At 35.6% G+C, this 21598-nt stretch overlaps 1 protein-coding gene across 1 annotated transcript; it reads left to right on the top strand.

Moving 5' to 3' along the window:
• The first annotated feature begins 758 nt into the window (after positions 1-758).
• Positions 759-15522, top strand: crispld1b (cysteine-rich secretory protein LCCL domain containing 1b). Its single transcript, XM_073848997.1, has 15 exons — positions 759-905; positions 1339-1645; positions 9206-9324; positions 9426-9558; positions 9663-9778; positions 9873-9973; positions 10559-10726; positions 10921-10981; positions 11076-11142; positions 11284-11414; positions 11493-11536; positions 13195-13267; positions 13369-13438; positions 14367-14500; positions 14850-15522. Exons 2-15 carry the CDS (start codon positions 1388-1390, stop codon positions 14899-14901), a joined length of 1527 nt encoding a protein of 508 aa, XP_073705098.1. The 5' UTR covers positions 759-905; positions 1339-1387; the 3' UTR covers positions 14902-15522.
• Positions 15523-21598: the final 6076 nt, after the last annotated feature.

Raw genomic sequence — 21598 nt, 5'->3', positions numbered from 1 at the left:
TTTACCAGAAATATCAGAATATTGTGTGATTAAATTAAGCTTCTCGTTTTAATATTCAAGCTGAATCGGTTATGTTATGTTTAAATAAATCCATGTAGTTATTCAGCCCAAATTTCATGTTTGTAGAGAGTAATAAGAGTTCATGGAGTTCAATCTTTTTAGCCATTAAGTGAAGGCTTAAAAAAATCACTCAATGCTGCCATCTAGTGTTTGTTTGGTCTATGACACAGTTTTACAATACTGTACAGTTCATAGATAGATAGATAGATAGATAGATAGATAGATAGATAGATAGATAGATAGATAGATAGATAGATAGATAGATAGATAGATAGATAGATAGATAGATAGATAGATAGATAGATAGATAGATAGATTTTACAAACTATACAATGTACTGTTATATCCTGTAAACCTAACTCTCAAAGAACACTTTCTAGATTAAAAATATAGTTTCTCATGGGTACCAAAAATGCCCCCACAGGGTCCTAATTGAAAAATTTTAGGGGTATTTGATCTACTTACCACACACACACAGACACAAATAAAAATAGCATAAATCTTGGTTAACTTTGACTAGATACGCAGAGCAGAAACACAGGCTAATGCGCCGGTATTTACACGTATATTTTCACCGGTATATGAGCTTCTGCGCTGTGGGTGTGTGGATGTGGTTGTGGGCGTGGCTTAAAGTTCACTATAAATGAGAAAAGCAGCCTCACAAATTGAAACATTTGTACTTACATTATTTTGCCGCGCAATGACTCACGATGACTCATTCATAAAGAAACTTAAAGCAGATGAAAACGGGTGGACACGTGTATTTGAAATACAAAAACAGCAGCGAATAATTATTTCATCAAGTCAACACCGGAGATAAACATCCAAGAGCGGAACGGCATAAGGTAAATACTGGTGATTTTATTATATATAACATTTAACATTTATTTTAAAATACGTCTTATAATATGATGATACTACAAGGGCAACTCTGGTAAAAAATAGCCTAATAATACATTTGTTAAAGGTAGCATTAGAGTTACTCACATCTGAAGATGCTATGACTTCAAAGACTTGTGCGATCAGTTTTAATGCAGGACACGACCGTATGAAATATTGCATGTGTGTGCAAAAAGGCGTACACACGTCTTTGACCACTGAGAAACAATCAGCTCAGTTGTGAAATTGCTGAAACAGCACTTTTCAGTTAGGCTTGTGTGAACTGATGTAGTTCCGAGCATCCATGCAAATGAATAATTCAGTACAAAAATATATATAAAAGTATACATTTGTGTGCATTAAAATTTAGATCTGATAAAAATGATTTTGATTTCACAGGCCGAGGACAGATACCACTTTGGATTTTGTAACTGACAGCTGTGGAAACATGAAGTTTGGACATGAAGATTTATTTAGTGGGTTTGTGCTGCTAGTGACTGTCCAGACTGTGGTCTCAATGGTGATTCCCAATGCCACCCACTTAGAAGCCATCCTGGAAAAATACATGGATAAGGATGAGGCGTGGTGGCAATCTAAGTCAAGGGGCAAAAGAGCAATTTCACAGAGCGATATGCAACTCATTCTTGACCTACATAATAAGCTGAGGGGTCAAGTGTACCCCCCTGCCTCAAATATGGAGTACATGGTAAGATCACACAATTCTACCTCAGTCACAGTCCTACTGAATCATGTTTCTAACTTCTGATCAAACCATGAACAAAAATATATTTATTGCAGTGTCTGCCAGACTTCTACATTATTTTGCCAATATTAAAATGATATATGATCTATATAAATAAAAAAATAAAAATGACAAAAACAGTTAAGTGGATTTACACATCATAACTTTATAATGTTGAGTTTGAAAAATGAACTATGAGAAGTTATTAATAGTGTCATTTTTAGAGTGTTAGATGACTGTAAAAGTAATCTAAGAGTTAAAAATGGAAATGTTCAATTAAATATGCATTATCTGGCAACGTATATCAAGCAAATTAAAAAATCTTCTAATACATCATGCACCCCTTCTTCAATCTACAGGAGGATGTACAACAGAACGAATTGATAAAATGTATTACAAAAAATATTAAAATCTCTTATAAGATGTTGCATGACTGTTAAATTGTGCTTAAGTACAACTTTCCCATTGAATTGTGAGTTAAAAGGCTATTTATACATTGGTGGGGTCATGAGGGGGCTCATAAATTTATCAGATGGCTCTGCCAACCGGTGTTGGGTACCGCACCATAACCACACTTTGCACAAATGCACTAGAACACACTGAACTACAGTCAAGTTTGTGGTCTACAACAAACAGTTCATCAGGTCCATCAGGGAGGCCAAAATGCAGCTTCTCCTTCCCACGTTCTGTGGCTCACCTACTGTACGTGGCACTCCGCCAGACCTCTCATTGCTTTCTGGCCAAAAATGACCTGATACTTCTTAGAACCATCTATAGCTGCTGCTTCGCCCCGCAGCATTGCACTTGGCAACAATAAAGGCAAATATTGACTCAGACATCAAAGAATAGAATTGAATATATCACTCTAAATCAGCAGATACCATCCTCTTATTTTAGTCCAGTGTACAACACAGTAGATCGTCCTAAATGCATTTCTCATTTCTTATGACTGACACTTGCAATCAGCCGTAAGAGAAGAGTTTCAAAACATTCGTCTTAGACAATTACTTTTGAGTTGATAACATCTGTGGCGCTCTGGGACTCTGAACAATTCAGTGTTAAATCTGTCAAATCCCAGAGCCCTGTATACCACAGCAAAGTTTAACAGAATGTGTCTTTGTGTGGGGCACAGGTAGGGGAGGAGACATTAGCTACCTCCATGCTACACAGTCCTCTGGGTAATTACTCTGAAAGGGAAGTCAAGGGAATCACAGAGAATGCATATCTCCCTTGGAATGCACCCAGATGGTCGCTGTAACAGCAAATTAGGCATCGCAACAAATAAACAATGTCAAGACAGGTCTCAGAGGCCACATAAAATGCCAGCGGGCTTTGCATCTCAATGCATGTTCTGCTCAGATGCAGAAAGCTTGCTACAATTTTAAGCACCTGAAAGACCAATATTACATTCTTATTTACGGTTAACATATCAAGTACATATTGAAGACATAACATTTAATACAGCTTGCACTAACATCATTGTAAACTGTAAGAATGTTCTATATTTTAGGTGATTTATTGTGCAGGATGAAAGATCAGAATTATCAAGGTGGCCGAGGAACAGTATTTGTTGAGGACTGATGGAATGGAATGTACCAGCTCTGCACATATGGAACAGATCAGCACAGGGCAGCAAACTACGCATATGTAATTTTAAATTAAGCTGATCTGTATTGAAATAATCAGAACCCTGTGTAGAACAGTACACTGCTTATTCTTTCATACAAAACACTTTAAACCAGTAGAGGTTACCCTAATGGCAGTTTTAATTAGGCTTTGCTTTGTCTCAAGTTAGTGAAACAAAAATTCTTTATGGTTTTTAACTCTAACTGGCCCACTTATAGATTTATATCAATCTACAGGACAGAACTAAACAACCATGCATTGACGTACATACTGTAGGCAGAACCAGGTTCAACAATTTGCCAAAAAATGTTATCAGAGCTCTTGCTCTTTAAAATAGTTGCTCTTTGGCATTTTAAATGGATGTATGAAAATTCGGTCATTTACTCCTTCACTATATGGATACCTTCATGTCCAAACCTATATGACTGACTTTCTTCTACTGAGCACAAAATATATTTTGTAAAATATTGATAACAAAACAGTTTTAGTAACCATTGACTTCCATTTCAAAAATACAAAACAAACAAAAATATAGCTGCAAGCAGCGATTACCGCGATTAAGTCTGTAACCACCTAAAACAATGATTTAAAAATTGGCAAATCCAGGTAATTTACCATAAAAAATTTTGTTTTTTAACGTTTAATGTTTTCAAGTTTTCCTTTAGGCTTTGGTAAATTTGGACAGGCCCCTTTTCTAAACAACTCCATTATAGCTTCTCAAAGGGTAAATTTCAACATTTTTTTGAAAATTACTGACCTAGAGAATTTGCAAAAGTAGGTTTTTTACCTCTTCTCAGTCATTTAACAAACGATTTGATTGACAGCAGTGGTTCTAGAGGCAAAGTTGTCTGAAATTAGGGAGTTCCATCATATGATACTATTATTGTGTGTATGTGAGAAAAACCGTGCAATGTTTACGACCTTGAAAAACATAATATCGCCCCCCAGTGGCTGATTTCTTTCACATTTCTCACAGACCTTTGGGGCCGTGTCAAACAGGCCCACCGAGTTTTGTTCCAATCGGCCTCTGTTAACCTTGTCTAATAGGTGCTTAAACTTCATGTTTGTGTCCTTTTGGACCAAGATCATGCAGAGATTTTCATGTTGATAGGAAAAACGGTTGCGTAGTTATAGCCATTTTTATGTTTTTTCACTCTTATAGCACCACCAAGTGGCCAAGATGTTATATTGCACATCTGCTATATTGTTCCTGTGACCTCAGATTGAGCTCCTACATATGTGTTTGGCGAAGATATATCATTCCGTTCAGGAGTTATAGACATTTTACTAAAAGTGGCCCTGCCTCTTTAGAACGTTTTATTAATATTCACTCTCTAGAGAATCTTCCTGCACTTGTTTGGTTCCAATCGGGTGAAAAACCTAGGATTAGTCAGCAAAAGTAGGTTTTTCAAAAAATCCAAAATACCCGAATATCTGAGTGCGTTTTGTCCGCCGTGAGCCAAGGATTCCAATGACAAAAGACAATTAACCCGGCAACTGATGGTTTAGGAGTTATGAGTGATTTCATACTTTTGATCGCTGTAGCTCCCCCGTCAGGCCAATTGAGGTGAGGCTTGGTGGCGTTATCGGTGGTGTGAGTACTACCATCTCTCCAAGTTTCAAGTCTCCCCAGGTGAAAAAAAAAAAATAGTTAAATGCAATGAAAATACACTTAAATACCCGCAAATACATTTTTAGTACATTGTTTTTTTTTTGTGTTAAAAAAAGTGTGATGTTTATACACTATGAATACACTAATTAAAAGTATGTTTATACTTCAGTAGGACTTAAGTACACTTGAAAAAAGTATACTAAATACCAGTAATACTTAAATAAATTTTTAGTGTACTAAAATAAAGTATACTACAGAAAAAACATGCAAAAGAGTTTTATTAGTGTGTTTTTCAAAAGTGTGCTTTAAATGCTTTAAACATTAGTTGATTATTAGTAGACTGTTTACATACTAATCCTAAGTTTAAAATAAGTTAATATATAAAAAATCTATTAGTAATGTATTGTAGTAGAAGTATATTTTCTCAAAAGTTGTACTTAAGTACACTTAATATGAATGCATTATTAGCACTAACACTTAAAATGATTTTGAGTGTGGTAATTTTAAGTTTACATTAAATTGATTTTATTAAAAATCTATTAGTAATGTATTGTAGTAGAAGTAGATTTTCTCAAAAGTTGTACTTAAGTACACTTAATATGAATGCACTATAAGCATTAACACTTAAAATGATTTTGAGTGTGGTAATTTTAAGTTACATTAAATTGATTTTATTAAAAATCTATTAGTGATGTATTGTAGTAGAAGTACATTTCCCCCAAAATTGTACTTAAGTACACTTAATATGAATGCACTATAAGCCTTAACACTTAAAATGATTTTGAGTGTGGTAATTTTAAGTTATATTAAATTGATTTTATTAAAAATCTATTAGTAATGTATTGTAGTAGAAGTACATTTTCTCAAAAGTTGTACTAAAGTACACCTAATATGAATGCATTATTAGCACTAACACTTAAACTGATTTTGAGTGTGGTAATTCTCCCAGGTTAAAAAAAAGTGCACTAAAATACACTTTATTTAAGTATACTTACTACACTTTTCAGTAATGCACTAAAAGTGCTCTATTTTCGCACACTAATTTTGTACTTATTGTACTAAAAAATAGTATTAAGTATATTTTAAGATAAACTTAATACCATCTAAGTGTACTCAACTGTGCTATTTTGAGACACCATGAAATTGAACTAAAATGTGCTTTTAACATACTATATCTGTATTTAAAAAAACAGATTTAGTTACAACTAGAAATACACTTGAACCCTCATTTTAAACATTTATAAATATATTTATGACTAATTTAATGTATAACAATAATATATTAAAAGAATATACAAATTGTGAAAAAAATGTGCTAAAATACAATTTAAGTACACTTAGTGCACTTCTCTAATGTACTTAAAGTGCTCTATTTTCGCGCACTAATTTTGTACTTATTGTACTAAAAAATAGTATTGAGTATATGTTAAGATAAAATTAATACCATCTAAGTGTACTCAACTGTGCTATTTTGAGACACCATGAAATTGAACTAAAATGTGCTTTTAACATACTATATCTGTATTTAAAAATATATATTTAGTTACAACTAGAAATACACTTGAACCCTACTTTTGAACATTTATAAATATATTTATGACTAATTTAAAGTATAGCAATAATATATTAAAAGAATATACAAATTGTGAAAAAAAGTGTGCTAAAATACAATTTAAGTGCACTTAGTGCACTTCCCTAATGTACTTAAAGTGCTCTATTTTCGGCAACTAATTTTGTACTCGATATACTAAAAGTTATTCTTAAGTACTTCTTAAGATAAACTTAAGATCATCTAAGTGTACTCAACTGTGCTATTTTGAGACACCATGAAGATGAACTAAAATGTGCTTTTAACATACTATCTCAGCATTTCCAAAAAAATTATTTTGCTACCACTTCTAATAGAATTGAAACATATTTCATAAACCTTTAAATATACTAATTATACATAAAAAATAAACTTACTGATTATTTAAAATACATGAATAATATATAACAAATGTATACAAAGCGTATTTATAATGTATTGCCCACATATTTTTATCAATAAAAAATACACTTGTTGATTATTTAAAATACATAAATATATAACAAATGTATGCAAGGCGTATTTATAATGTGTTTCCCACATATTTTTATTACAAAAAAAATACTCTTGTTGATTATTTAAAATACATGAATAATATATAATAAATGTATACAAAGCATATTTATAATGTATTGCCCACATATGTTTATTAATAAAAAATACACTTCTTAATTATTTAAAATACATGAATAATATATGATAAATGTATACAAAGTGTATGTCACGCCCTTGGACTGTTTGTCTTGGTTTTTCCCAGTGTTTCCCCCATTGGACTGTCTGTTTGGTTTCTCCCATGCCCTTTTTTGGTCTTCCTGCTCATTAGTGTGATCCCCTCCACCTGTTGTTGTAATTATCTCCCCTTTATAAGTTTGTTTGATTTCCTTGTTTCTTTGTCCGGCTACAAGCGTTACACCTATGTTCCTTCATTGTGTGCACATCTTCTCCAGTCATTCCTGTCTATTGTTACTCTGCCTGAGGATTTATTGAAGACTTTTTATTGAAGATGTTATTTTTTGCTTTCCTACACGTTTCGTGACAACGTATTTATAATGTATTGCCCATACATTTTTATTCATTATAATACACTTAATAATTAATTAAAATATATGAATTATATATAATAAATTTATACAAAGCGTAATTATAATGTCTTGCCCACATATTTTTATTAATAAAAAATACATTATAAATACGCTATGTATACATTTATTATATATTATTCATGTATTTTAAATAATCAACAAGTGTATTTTTTATTAATAAAAATATTTGGGCAATACATTATAAATACGCTTTGTATACATTTTTTATATATTATTCATGTATTTTAAATAATTAATAAGTGTATTTTTTATTAATAAAAATATGTGGGCAATACATTATAAATACGCTTTGTATACATTTTTTATATATTATTTATGTATTTTAAATAATTAATAAGTGTATTTTTTATTAATAAAAATATGTGGGCAATACATTATAAATACGCTTTGTATAGATTTTTTATATATTATTCATGTATTTTAAATAATTAATAAGTGTATTTTTTATTAATAAAAATATGTGGGCAATACATTATAAATACGCTTTGTATACATTTGTTATATATTATTATTGTATTTTAAATAATCAGTAAGTTTATTTTTATGTATAATTAGTATATTTAAAGGTTTATGAAATATGTTTCAATTGTATTATAAGTGGTAACAAAATACATTTTTGGAAATGCTGAGATAGTATGTTAAAAGCACGTTTTAGTTCATCTTCATGGTGTCTCAAAATAGCACAGTTGAGTACACTTAGATGATCTTAAGTTTATCTTAAGAAGTACTTAAGAATAACTTTTAGTATATTAAGTACAAAATCAGTGCCCGAAAATAGAGCACTTTAAGTACATTAGGGAAGTGTACTAAGTGTACTTAAATTGTATTTTAGCACACTTTTTTCACACTTTGTATATTCTTTTAATATATTATTGTTATACTTTAAATTAGTCATAAATATATTTATAAATGTTTAAAAGTAGGGTTCAAGTGTATTTCTAGTTGTAACTAAATATATATTTTTAAATACAGATATAGTATGTTAAAAGAGCATTTTAGTTCAATTTCATGGTGTCTCAAAATAGCACAGTTGAGTACACTTAGATGGTATTAAGTTTATCTTAACATATACTTAATACTATTTTTTAGTACAATAAGTACAAAATTAGTGTGCGAAAATAGAGCACTTTTAGTACATTACTGAAAAGTGTACTAAGTATACTTAAATAAAGTGTATTTTAGTGCACTTTTTTTTTACCTGGGTCTACGACTTACGGTTTGGTCTGCATGATTAGTTTTACGTGGAGATTGCTGTTCCTTGGCCATTCAAACAATTACAGTAGGATTTCAGCACTATGTGCTTAAACCCCTAAAAAAATACATTTCTTAAAGTTTATGTGCCACAGAAGAAAGAAAATCATACAGGTATGGAACAACATGAGGGTGATTAAATATGAGCAAAAGCAGTAACAATAATAGCAGTTATAGCAGATCTATTCCGCCAAGACCAAATACATTAACATTGTCATATCCATTACCATGCTAAAATCTTCTGAGTGTTGTCATGCTAGAACTGTATTAAGCGCTCAAATACAAGACTGATAACCCTGTTCTGCTGCTGTGTTAACATAACTTGTGGCTCTTTACTGTGACAGGTGTGGGACACTGAACTGGAGAGGAGCGCTGAGCACTGGGCACACACATGTCTGTGGGAACATGGACCGTCTCACCTACTGACCCGGATCGGCCAGAACCTGGGAGCTCACTGGGGAAGGTGGATAAAAACAATATTGATGTCACATCAAATAACAAGTTTATCTAATTCAGTTCTTATACAGTGTACTAACTCTTTGTTTTACATGTGATCGTCTTTAGAGACAGACCCCCGACATTTCATGTCCAAGCCTGGTATGATGAGGTGAGAGATTTCAGCTACCCCTATCCACAAGAGTGTAACCCTCACTGCCCCTACAGATGCTCTGGACCCGTCTGCACACATTACACACAGGTAAAACCACATTCAGGTTTTAACAATTTACATTTTGTAATGAGACAAGCAATCAAGCAGTTGAGATGTGCTATATCGTAATAGTGATTTTTATTTTATCACAGCTGGTTTGGGCCACAAGCAACAAAATTGGCTGTGCCATTAATGTGTGCTACAACATGAATGTATGGGGGATGATCTGGGCCAAAGCCGTGTACCTGGTCTGCAATTACTCTCCCCCGTAAGAATGTTCAGCTTTTTTTGTCATTTGCAGTATGATATAATTGTAATAAAGCACTATTATTAAATTTAGTCATGTGGCATCCTTTTCACAGAGGTAACTGGTGGGGACATGCACCATACAAGCACGGGACCCCTTGCTCTGCCTGCCCACCTAGCTATGGCGGCGGTTGCAGAAACAACCTCTGCTATAAAGGTACTAAACTGACTATGTTATAAAATGATGTGATGTATATTACTCTACAAATAATAGAGTAATATGAGAGAGAGACTTGAGTGAGTGTGATTACCTGCATCTGATACAGCATTCATTCTTCAGCTCAATCTCATATTCACAATAAAACATTACTTTGAATGTTCGCTGAGGAAAGCGATATCTTTGTCGTAGTATCCATTCATCTCTTAAAGATAATATATCTGATGACAGCTCTGTTCATGACTGAACGAGTGAGCAATTTTGGAGCTAATTTGCTAAATTGCATCAAGCTAATTTGCATATAGACATTATCTTTATTAACAAACTTGCCTGAAAAACTCTTAAAACTACATTCCGTGACACAAAACAGTATTGTTTGTAAAATGATAGTGGATTTGGGAATCGCAATGAATCATTGTGAGAAATACTGAAAGTGGAGTGATACAAACGTTGAAATGGATTTCTGTTATCAAAATAATGCTACTGGCATCCCTAAACTAGCTAAGAAACCAATATTTAGCTAACATTTGAAGGAGGCAGGTCCTGAATCATTTGAAACATGTAATTAAATTGTGCTCTCTTCAGATGATGGCAGTCATTCTCATTACACCCCTGAGACAGAAGAAAATAACTATATTGAACCAGAACCCGAGCCAGTCCGAAGCCACGACACCCACTACAGAGATGAGACACCGACAACTTCTCCCAACGAGAACATTGAGGGGAATGAAGTCGTCAATACTTCACAGATGTGTAAGATGTCTTCACTGACTTACTAAAGATAAATTTCATTGGTTGACTTAAGTGGGCGGGGATGTAAAGTTTTTACTGGGTGCATATGTTTGCATAGATATGTATGTTCTGATATATTTTACACATCTCTACAATGTTAACAAGAAAAAACACTCCTGTGTTTATATATTAAAATCTATTCTTTTTTGTTGCAGCTCAACAAGTAGCATGTGATACTAGATTGCGTGATCAATGCAAAGGAACTACGTGTAACAGGTAAAATGTGTTGATTCGCACATCAGCTATCAAACAAATGTGTTTTGGTCATTCTACTATGAATAATTTCATTTCTTGGTAAATGTTTAATCAGATACGAATGCCCACCAGGCTGCTTGTACAACTATGGCAAAGTAATTGGATCGGGTCATTATGACATGGTAGGTAAACGCATCTGCATTGTGGCATTGCACAGATTTACAAGCTGATTTTTCCATTTACGTATTTAAATACTACCTAATTTTGGATGGATTGTGGTCAGCTCAGGGTCTCTCTCATTATTAATGTTGCTGTTTTTCCAGCAATCCAGCATCTGTGGGAGTGCCTTGCATGCTGGAATAATAGATGATGATGGAGGCTGGCTGGATATCACAAGGGTGGGCAGAAGGCAACGATTCTCAAAGTCCTTCAAACATGGAGTTCAGACTCTAGCGTAAGTCACAGAACCCACGTTTCATGCTGCTAAATGTGGGTTGAAAAATGTTCTCACATTTTCCATGTTATTCCTCAGGAAAAATCAGAGTGCCAATGCCTTCACCGTATCAAATGTCCCAGGTAAGCGCACATGTGATTATTTTTTAACTACAGTCATGGCCAAAAGTTTTGAGAATGACACAAATATTAGTTTTCACAAAGTTTGCTGCTAAACTGCTTTTAGATCTTTGTTTCAGTTGTTTCTGTGATGTACTGAAATATAATTACAAGCACTTCATACATTTCAAAGGCTTTTATCGACAATTACATGACATTTATGCAAAGAGTCTATTTGCAGTGTTGGCCCTTCTTTTTCAGGACCTCTGCAATTCGACAGAGCATGCTCTCAGTCAACATCTGGGCCAAATCCTGACTGATAGCAACCCATTCTTTCATAATCACTTCTTGGAGTTTGTCAGAATTAGTGGGTTTTTGTTTGTCCAACCGCCTCTTGAGGATTGACCACAAGTTCTCAATGGGATTAAGATCTGGGGAGTTTCCAGGCCATGGACCCAAAATTTCAACGTTTTGGTCCCCGAGCCACTTAGTTATCACTTTTGCCTTATGGCACGGTGCTTCATCGTGCTGGAAAATGCATTGTTCTTCACCAAACTGTTGTTGGATTGTTGGAAGAAGTTGCTGTTGGAGGGTGTTTTGGTACCATTCTTTATTCATGGCTGTGTTTTTGGGCAAAATTGTGAGTGAGCCCACTCCCTTGGATGAGAAGCAACCCCACACATGAATGGTCTCAGGATGCTTTACTGTTGGCATGACACAGGACTGATGGTAGCGCTCACCTTTTCTTCTCCAGACAAGCCTTTTTCCAGATGCCCCAAACAATCGGAAAGAGGCTTCATCGGAGAATATGACTTTGCCCCAGTCCTCAGCAGTCCATTCGCCATACTTTTTGCAGAAGATCAATCTGTCCCTGATGTTTTTTTTTGGAGAGAAGTGGCTTCTTTGCTGCCCTTCTTGACACCAGGCCATCTTCCAAAAGTCTTGGCCTCACTGTGCGTGCAGATGCGCTCACACCTGCCTGCTGCCATTCCTGAGTAAGCTCTGCACTGGTGGCACTCCGATCCCGCAGCTGAATCCTCTTTAGGAGACGATCCTGGCGCTTGCTGGACTTTCTTGGACGCCCTGAAGCCTTCTTAACAAGAATTGAACCTCTTTCCTTGAAGTTCTTGATGATCCTATAAATTGTTGATTTAGGTGCAATCTTAGTAGCCACAATATTCTTGCCTGTGAAGCAATTTTTATGCGACGCAATGATGGCTGCACGCGTTTCTTTGCAGGTCACCATGGTTAACAATGGAAGAACAATGATTTCAAGCATCACCCTCCTTTTAACGTGTCAAGTCTGCCATTCTAACCCAATCAGCCTGACATAATGATCTTCAGCCTTGTGCTCGTCAACATTCTCACCTGAGTTAACAAGACGATTACTGAAATGATCTCAGCAGGTCCTTTAATGGCAGCAATGAAATGCAGTGGAAAGTTTTTTTCGGGATTAAGTTAATTTTCATGGCAAAGAAGGACTATGCAATTCATCTGATCACTCTTCATAACATTCTGGAGTATATGCAAATTGCTATTATAAAAACTTAAGCAGCAACTTTTTTTTACAATTTCCAATATTTATGTAAAAACTTCTCAAGTTCTCAAAACTTTTGGCCACGACTGTAGATAATTTGCTAACGTTTCAGAAAACAAATTTAATAACAAATATTTTATTCCAGTGAAAGCAGTTAATTGTGAAACTACAGTGGCACAATTCTGCCCTTTCAAGAAACCAGTCCGGCATTGTCCCAGGTAAACTTACTTTGTAACAAAAATAATCTTGATGGATTACACAAAATACTATGCAGTCAATTTGTCATTAATAGCACATTCATTGTCATTTTTTTTTTCAGGTTGTATTGTCCTCGTAATTGCTTGTACGACAACTACGCCAGAGTAATTGGAAGCCGCTATTATTCAGATGTAAGTCTTCATACCATTTAAAGGGATAGTTCACCCAAAAATGAAATTTACCCCATGATTTTCTCACCCTCATGTCATTCTAGATGTATATGACTTTCTTATTTCTGATGAATACATTGGGAGTTAAAAGACATTAAAAGATGTCCTGGCTCTTCCAAGCTTTATAATGGCAGTGAATGGGTGTTGATATTCAGTAGTCCAATAGAAGTCCAATAAAGTACATCCATCCGCTGGAACGCCACTCTCTTGTGAATGCTAGTACAAAAGTTAGCGGAAGCTAGAGATTCCGGTTTATAAAGTTTTAAGTAATATAGATATTTTTCTTACACAAGCACATTGAGTCGTGTGGAGTACTTTTTATGATGGATGGATGCACTTTATTGGACTTCAGAATCTCAACACCCATTCACTGCCATTATAAGCTGAGAAGAGCCAGGACATTTTTTAGTATAATCATGGATACTAAATACTTTTTATTTTTGGGTGAACTTTTTGTTTTTTTCATGTAAACATGTTACATGAACAATTTGACCATTATCTCACACATGATACACGGTTCAAAACACATTATGCTCAAGTTAAAATAGGTTCAAATAAAAAAAAAATTCACGTTTCTTCTCTAAAGTTTTAAAACTGGTCAGATTTCTGTATTTTGCTATTTTGCTGTACTCTGCTTCGACTTAATTTAAACTCAAACTGTCCACATCTTTTTTTAAAGCTCTATACTACTATTATGTGCCAAAAATTGTCTCTTTTTGTTTCCCCTAATGAACTTTAGGACAATCATCTGAAACAAAGTCTTCTGAGCTATAAAAGAACAATAATATATTCCTCTGGGTCACTCTATTGCAGCTATTAGGAAGTCACTGTTCTGTTACGACTGTAGTAGAAAAGAATCCATCTTTTCTCTTTCTGTCCCACTGAGCAGAATTCCAGTATATGCAGGGCAGCTATCCACGCAGGGGTGATTCGAAGTGACTCGGGAGGTTATCTGGACGTAATGCCTGTGGACAAGAGGAGGCAGTACAAGGGCTCCTACCAGAATGGCATCACCTCAGAGAGGTACTGAGTGTGTTGAGTCAGCTTTTGAGCTACCAATACTGTGTAGCTGATCTTTCCTTCTTGGCTTCAGCTGGTCTTCAGTCTAACTATTTAATATCCCTCAATATGAGCTTGGTCGGAAAACGTAATCATTTTATTTAGTGGGTGGCTGAGCGGTAATCTTATAAAATCTGCTTCTCCTCTGCAAAATAAAACCAGACCACCTACACAGTCTGGTTTTATTTTGCTTCATTACATCGCATGATGAGAGTATCTGAAGGGTGATTAATGAAACATACTACCATGCAAATCATATATCTTTCTATCCTGCTGGTCCTGGATTAATATAGGCCATTATTCTTCCATTTAGCCTACAGAATCCCCCAGGAGGCAAAGCGTTCAGAGTGTTTGCGGTCATTTGAAACCATCGTCCAAGGACAGATGCAAAGAAATAGAGCTCTTGGTAACATTACAGCCAGTAATTACCACGCGTTTGGTTTGCTGGTCTTGCTGGGCTGGATTTAAGGCCAGTGCTGTCACGAAAAATCTCCTCAACGGGAAAAAAAGACATTGACTTTGACACCATCTGGCCCTGAGAAAACATTCTCCATATTTTTTTTTCCCTGCATGTAAATGTCATGTATATAGAGTTGTAAATATAGTGAATTGTTATTCATTACATTCATTCTTGTATGTTTTTATAAAAGTATATATACGTAAAAATATAAAGCATTCCTTAAAATAACAAAATTGTGCATGCAAACACAAAAGTGTTAATGTCTGAACTTGTCGAATGTGTAGAAAAGGCCATATATTACAGTTTATATTTTTGTAAACATATTTTTATATCAGTGTTCAAAAGCTGCTCATTGGTGTATTGCGCTTTACAGTATATTATGCTGCATATGTTCAGAATTTGATACTGTAACAACCTGGCAGGCCAGGAAATCATTATTGCTTTAGAAGAATTTGAAAAATGTACCACAAAGGGAGCAGCGGAGAGACATTTTTGTGTTATTTATTATCATGCAATTTAAAATAAAGATATTTAGACTCATAATTCTTGGTACAACTATTACTCCACAATCCTGTTATGACTGTGACCATTTTATTGCAGAGCAAGTATGTTGAAGTATTTCACATGGTCCCATCACAATGTCCAGTTTTGATGTATTATGTATTTGAAAGTCTGTGATTGTTGGCTAAACACAGCTGTGAGGTGATTTTAAATTCGAGACTCTGGAAGGCGCAGACGGAGCCTCTGCACCTTGAAGAATGAAAACCCAACGTGCCTCATGTGAAAACACTCAACTTCTGCTGGCAGTGCACAGGCACCACAGACAAAGAAGGACATTGTGTGTATGCTGGTGTGTGTGATGATTTCAATCTCACTTCCTGGAGTGCATTTCCTCCATGTCAGGCACAGATGTGGTTGAGTGCTAGTAGTGAGCTCTCTGTCGCTCACCTTGACCTCTCTCATTTCCTGTCTGCCCTCTCAGGCTCTCTCAAGATCATTGCCTCCGGGCTTAGAACCCCTCGCAGTTTATCAAAAATCACAAGTATGTTTCTGTCTTGTTCATATAGCCATCAAACTCAGAGTTCAAGGCCCAGAAAGGTAGTAAGGACATTGTTACAATAGTCAATGTGACATCAGTGGTTCAACTGTAATTTTATGCAGCTACAAGAATACTTTTTGTGTGCAAAGAAAACAAAAATAACAACTTTGTTCAACAATTTCTTCAATGTCCTACTACCTTTCTGGCCCTTGAATGTGTCAGTTGTGTTGCTGGCAAGGTCAGAAAGCTCTCAGATTTCATAAAAAATATCTTAATATGTGTTTCAAAAATGAACGAAGGTCTTACAGGGAGTAATTAATTACAGAATTGTAACTTTTGGGTAAACTATTCCTTTAAAGGAACCCTCCACTTTTTTTTTCGAAATAGGCTCATTCTCCAACTCCCCCTGAGTTAATAAGTTGAGTTTTACCGTTTCGAAATCCATTCAGCCGTTCTCCTGTTCTGGCGATATCACTTTTAGCATAGCTTAGCATAGATCATTGAATCCTATTAGACCAATAGCATCGCGTTCAAAAATAACCAATGAGTTCCGATATAACTGCAGAAGAGTAAAGTTTTAAATAGGACAAATACCGAAACTCGTTGGTCATTTTTGAATGCAATGCTATTGGTCTAACAGGATTTAATGATCTATGTTAAGCTATGCTAAAAGTGATATCGCCAGAACAGGAGAACGGCTGAATGGATTTCAAAACGGTAAAAAATCAACTTATTAACTCAGGGGGAGTTGGAGAATTAGCCTATTTCCAAAAAAAAGTGGAGTGTTCCTTTAAATAAATTTTTACTCAGGAAAAAATGGATACTATTTTGGTCACACTACTGTCAGTAAGATACTATAGAGAGAGAAAGAGCAAGGAAGCATTCAACCGTTCAAAAGTAACAGCATTTATGTTAAAGAGCTTCTGATTAGAGATTATGTTAAAGAATATTAAAAATGTTTCATGGTTTACACAAAAATATTAAGCAGCAAACATTTTCAACACTGATAATAATAAGAATGTTTCTTGAGCACCAAATCAGCATGTTAAAATGATTTCTGAAGAATCATGTGACACTGAAGACTGGAGTAATGCAGAAAATTCAGCTTTCCCATCAAAGGAATAAATAACCTTTTAAAATATATAAAAATAGAAAATAGTCATTTTAAATTAAAATAATATTTCACAGTTTTACAGTTTTAATAAATGCAGGTAAACAACATCCAGTAAGCCGTAAAACTGTTTGGACTACAAACCAGTGTGTTCATAATTAAGATATTACATTAAAATAATATGGTGAGTCACACCAATTTGCAATATCAAGCAGTTTTGTACAGCTACAAATAGCTTGACGCGAATGAGACCAGAAGCCAGACCCATAAAATTTACAAATGGCTGTGCCCGCTCTTATGGGAAAATTAAGGTGAATTGACTTCTCATTCCATCTCAGTAACCCCCTGTTGGATATGTTTGATAGTAGAAAATGGTATGACTATTTAGCGCAACTAACATTAAAAAACAGATTCACAGTCATACATCTATAGCATAAAAGCTAACACTTGTTTGTCAGCTTTTGTGAAACAAATTGCAGTAAAAATTACTACCCATCTTTGGTCAACTGACACTTTGATGCAGGCCTTTTGAACAATAGTCACCAATTTGTTTGACCGCAGTTACCGGGAGATAAACGCTGTGTTGTGGAGAAAGTTTTCCCCAGAAGAGGCTGGGGAACCAGAGCAGATCTGTATGGTGGTCTCCAGAGAGAAGAGGCATGCATCAGAGCTCTGTCAAAATTCACAGGCCAGTGTGGCAGAACTTGGAGGTGGAACGGGATAAGGACATGTCTGTACTCAAGACACCTAGGCGGCACAACAATAAGAGAACTGAATCTGCAAGTGCAGCACTGCGAATATAAAAATCTCAGTGGTATTGTGCATGGTGTTCTTTTATTTCTACATTTATTTGCAAATTGACAAGTCTCCCAAGTGTCATCTCAAGGAAATTCATGTCTATATTCTTAAAATACGCTGTGGACCTTTGAAACGTGGGCAGTGAGTGTGAAGCTACACAGGTTTCACATGCTCATGTGTTCTTGGTTTAGATCCAATGTCAGAAAACAGTGCGACTTTATATTTTATATTTGCACCCAACAGACTATTGGCTGGATCCCTATAAATTGTAATGAAAAATCTTTGTGGTTCATACTGCGGTCAAAATGAATTATGATCAATATGTCACGAAACGTTATGAGCATACCAGAATTTTTCCTAGTAATGTGGTTTATTGCCATATATTTAGAACATATTAGGGATAGATATATAGTTGAGGTCAAAAGTTTACATACACCTTCCAAAATCTGCAAAATGTTAATTATTTTAAATAAGAGGGATTGTACAAAATGTACATTAAAGGTTTTCATACACTTGATACATTCTTAATATTGTGTTGTTACCTGAAATATCCACAGCTGTTTTTTTGCTTGTTTGTTTGTTTAGTGAGTTGTTCATGAGTCCCTTGTTTGACCTGAAAAGTTAAACTGCCTGCTGTTCTTTCGAAAACTTTTCAGCATTTCTGTGTATTTGAACCTTTTCCAACAATGACTATGATTTTGAGATCCATCTTTTCACACTGAGGACAACTGAGGGACTCAGATGCAACTATTACAGAAGGTTCAAACGCTCACTGATGCCTAGAAAGAAAAACAATATGTTAAGAGCCGGGGGTGAAAACTTTTGAATTTGATGATCAGGGTAAATGTAACTTTTTTTTGTCTTCTGGGAAACATGTAAGTATCTTCTGTAGCCTCTAAAGGGCAGTACTTAATGAAAAACATATTATATTTAGGCAAAATAAGAAAAATGTACACATCCTCATTCCGTTCAAAAGTTTTCACCCCCGGCTCTTAATGCATCATGTTTCCTTCTGGAGCATCAGTGAGCGTTTGTACCTTCTGTAATAGTTGCATATGAGTCTCTCAGTTGTCCTCACTGTGAAAAGATGGATCTCAAAATCATACAGCCATTGTTGGAAAGGGTACAAATACACAAAAATGCCAAAAAAAAAACAAAGAATGTGTGGGACCTGAACGATTTTTCTGAAGAATAGCGGGCATTTTGTATTAAATTGGTAAAATAATTAACATTTTGCAGATCTGTAACAGTTAAATGTGTCTTCATACATAAAAATGTATAGCTGCCTCTATAGGTGGGCATCTGCTGACAAAATTTCAATTGTGTCATACTTTCGCTAGCTAATAAATCACAGAGGAAATCACATAGTGGTTCTCACAAACCACATATAACCAAGCCTGGGTAGAATTTTTTTACCTTGTGTAATTTTGTTCTTGGTTTTCAAGGATGAGGACATGTCACGCAACCTGCCCATGTTGGCATCTGGCCATTTCACTACCTTCTTTATATCATACAGTCTTTAGATATGAAATGGAAAGCCCTTTCCTATCTTAACTATGCATGACCGTATGAACACATTTTATTATTCATATTTAGCATTGGATTTCCCCTGCTGCCCACAATACTTTCCAAACAGACCTGTGATCCAGTGGTCCAGAGAGAGATGACCACAGCACTGAATAGTGAGGATGTCTATTTGCGCCCAATTCCATTTTTGATATCCACAGCCTGGTCATTGTAAGGCAGTTTCTAGAAATGAATTCCTCAGAAGCCGCTCGCTTGAGTGGACGTATATGATGTGCATGTGGTCGACAATAAGTACCTTCACATAAGGGCTTGCAGAGGCCGTGTGCGAGCTCACCGCCACAGCAGATTTTAATGAGTATTATTCTAACATACTTACAGCAGGAACTTGGTGATGAGGGTGCTTTTCTTTGCATTGCTGGTTTGTATAATGATAATGGAATATTTTTAACCATGCTTATATACATAAATATCCAGCTCACAGCCCACAGAAGTGTCATATCTGGTTCCAGATGTTTTCATTCTATACATGTAAGTGTATTTCTGAAAATAAGACAATGTGCATGGGCTTATATGGGACAGAATTACAGGAAAATGGTTGTAACTTGATCTGAGATTCGTTATGATTCCAAAATGCTGCTTGCAGATGTTGATGTCCTTTCTGATGGGTGGTAAGTGTGGGTCATTATGATCATACACAAAGAGGGAATTATTTTGAAAATCGGTCAAACTGAGTCCACACCATTTGCTGATACGCTGAAATATTATTCACCTTGGAGGTTTGGCTTTTTTTCCTTTTCACCCACCAACATATACATCCTGTGCCAAGTCTCCCGTTTCTCAGTACTCTAAATCTTTTGCGTTTCACCCTCCCGGTTGCGATATTGGCTGTGTTCTAAGATGTATTTGTCAAGATCCCACACACACTGAGGTTGTGCCAGTGTGGTGGTTGTGCAAGTTTTCCCTATGTTCACACAGCAGTCATAAAGCAAAGAGGGCTTTCTGCCTACTCCTCATGTACCCCCACTGTATGTCCTCGAAGAACCTGAGGAAAATTTTCCGCCATGGCTAAAATAGGCATGCTAACGCTTGGCACGAGCCGTCGGTGCCCTCCTGTCGCTGACCTGAGCAGAGTGCACACAACCAAGCCTATTTTCATCGTAATATTTATAAATTTCATTAAAATGTATATTTTGCTTCATTGGGAGTACACACCATGTCTTGAAAACACGACAGAGGTTAGTTTTTGTCAGCTTGTGTGAAGCAAATCGAAAGAGAGTGGTTTGTTTGGGTTGGATGCCTAAGTGGGTCATTTTGATGTAATTGATTTGTATGATTTTTGATTTGATATGGTTATTCTACATTTTCACATAATTTAAGAAGACTTCATATCTCACAATTATGACTATACTGCACAATTGTGTTAGCCTGGGAAAAATCCAGACCCTAATCTATTAAGATTAAGGGTCTGGCATCAAGCAATGAAAAGGGCCTAACTCGAGGGGCGGCACCAAGCATGCATTTGAAACTCTCACTGCACGCAATTGGATAACGCCACGACCAATCATACGCATACTCCATACGCTTAGCTACCAGCGGAGCTAACTGATAGATTAAACTCTTGCCATATCCAGTTGGCAAAACAGCAAAAACGTACTTCTTGCAAAGGAACGATTCGAGCGCGGTTTTCTGTTCCTCTTTTATATGAAAAGCCAAGTCTAACTCGTTCATTGTAGCGGCCAAAGCCATTTCAAACAACTGGTGTTCATCTGTAGCCATCTTTCAATGTTTACTAAATGATTCCGGACGTCGCAGTGCTGTCGTCATCAGCTTAACTCGCCTCTGGCCCGCCTACATCAGATACACCGATTTGATTGGTTCCCAGAACTGCTTACATAATGCAGTAACATGCATCATTGCTCGATGCCAGAGTGTCTTGCAGAGACAATTCAAATTGTGCTCTCGTGAGACCTCTGGATTTCCAGGGTACAATTGTGTCTTTATATCTCACAATTGTCACTTAAAAATTTGCAAATATGTCTTTATCTCAACGTGACTAAATCTCACAACTGTTATTTTTTTTCTCACAATGTGACTTCATATCTCATAATTATGACTTTACCTCAATGT

The sequence above is a fragment of the Garra rufa genome, chromosome 10, assembly GCF_049309525.1.
Source record: "Garra rufa chromosome 10, GarRuf1.0, whole genome shotgun sequence".
Classification (NCBI taxonomy): domain Eukaryota; kingdom Metazoa; phylum Chordata; class Actinopteri; order Cypriniformes; family Cyprinidae; genus Garra; species Garra rufa.
This window is presented reverse-complemented; position numbering and strand designations above follow the sequence as displayed.

Coding starts and splice junctions, on each gene's coding strand:
- crispld1b (XM_073848997.1), top strand. CDS start 1,388: ATGAAGTTTGGACATGAAGATTTATTTAGTGGGTTTGTGCTGCTAGTG. Junction 9,325..9,425: donor CTGGGAGCTCACTGGGGAAG/GTGGATAAAAAC, acceptor GATCGTCTTTAG/AGACAGACCCCCGACATTTC. Junction 11,143..11,283: donor GATCGGGTCATTATGACATG/GTAGGTAAACGC, acceptor CTGTTTTTCCAG/CAATCCAGCATCTGTGGGAG.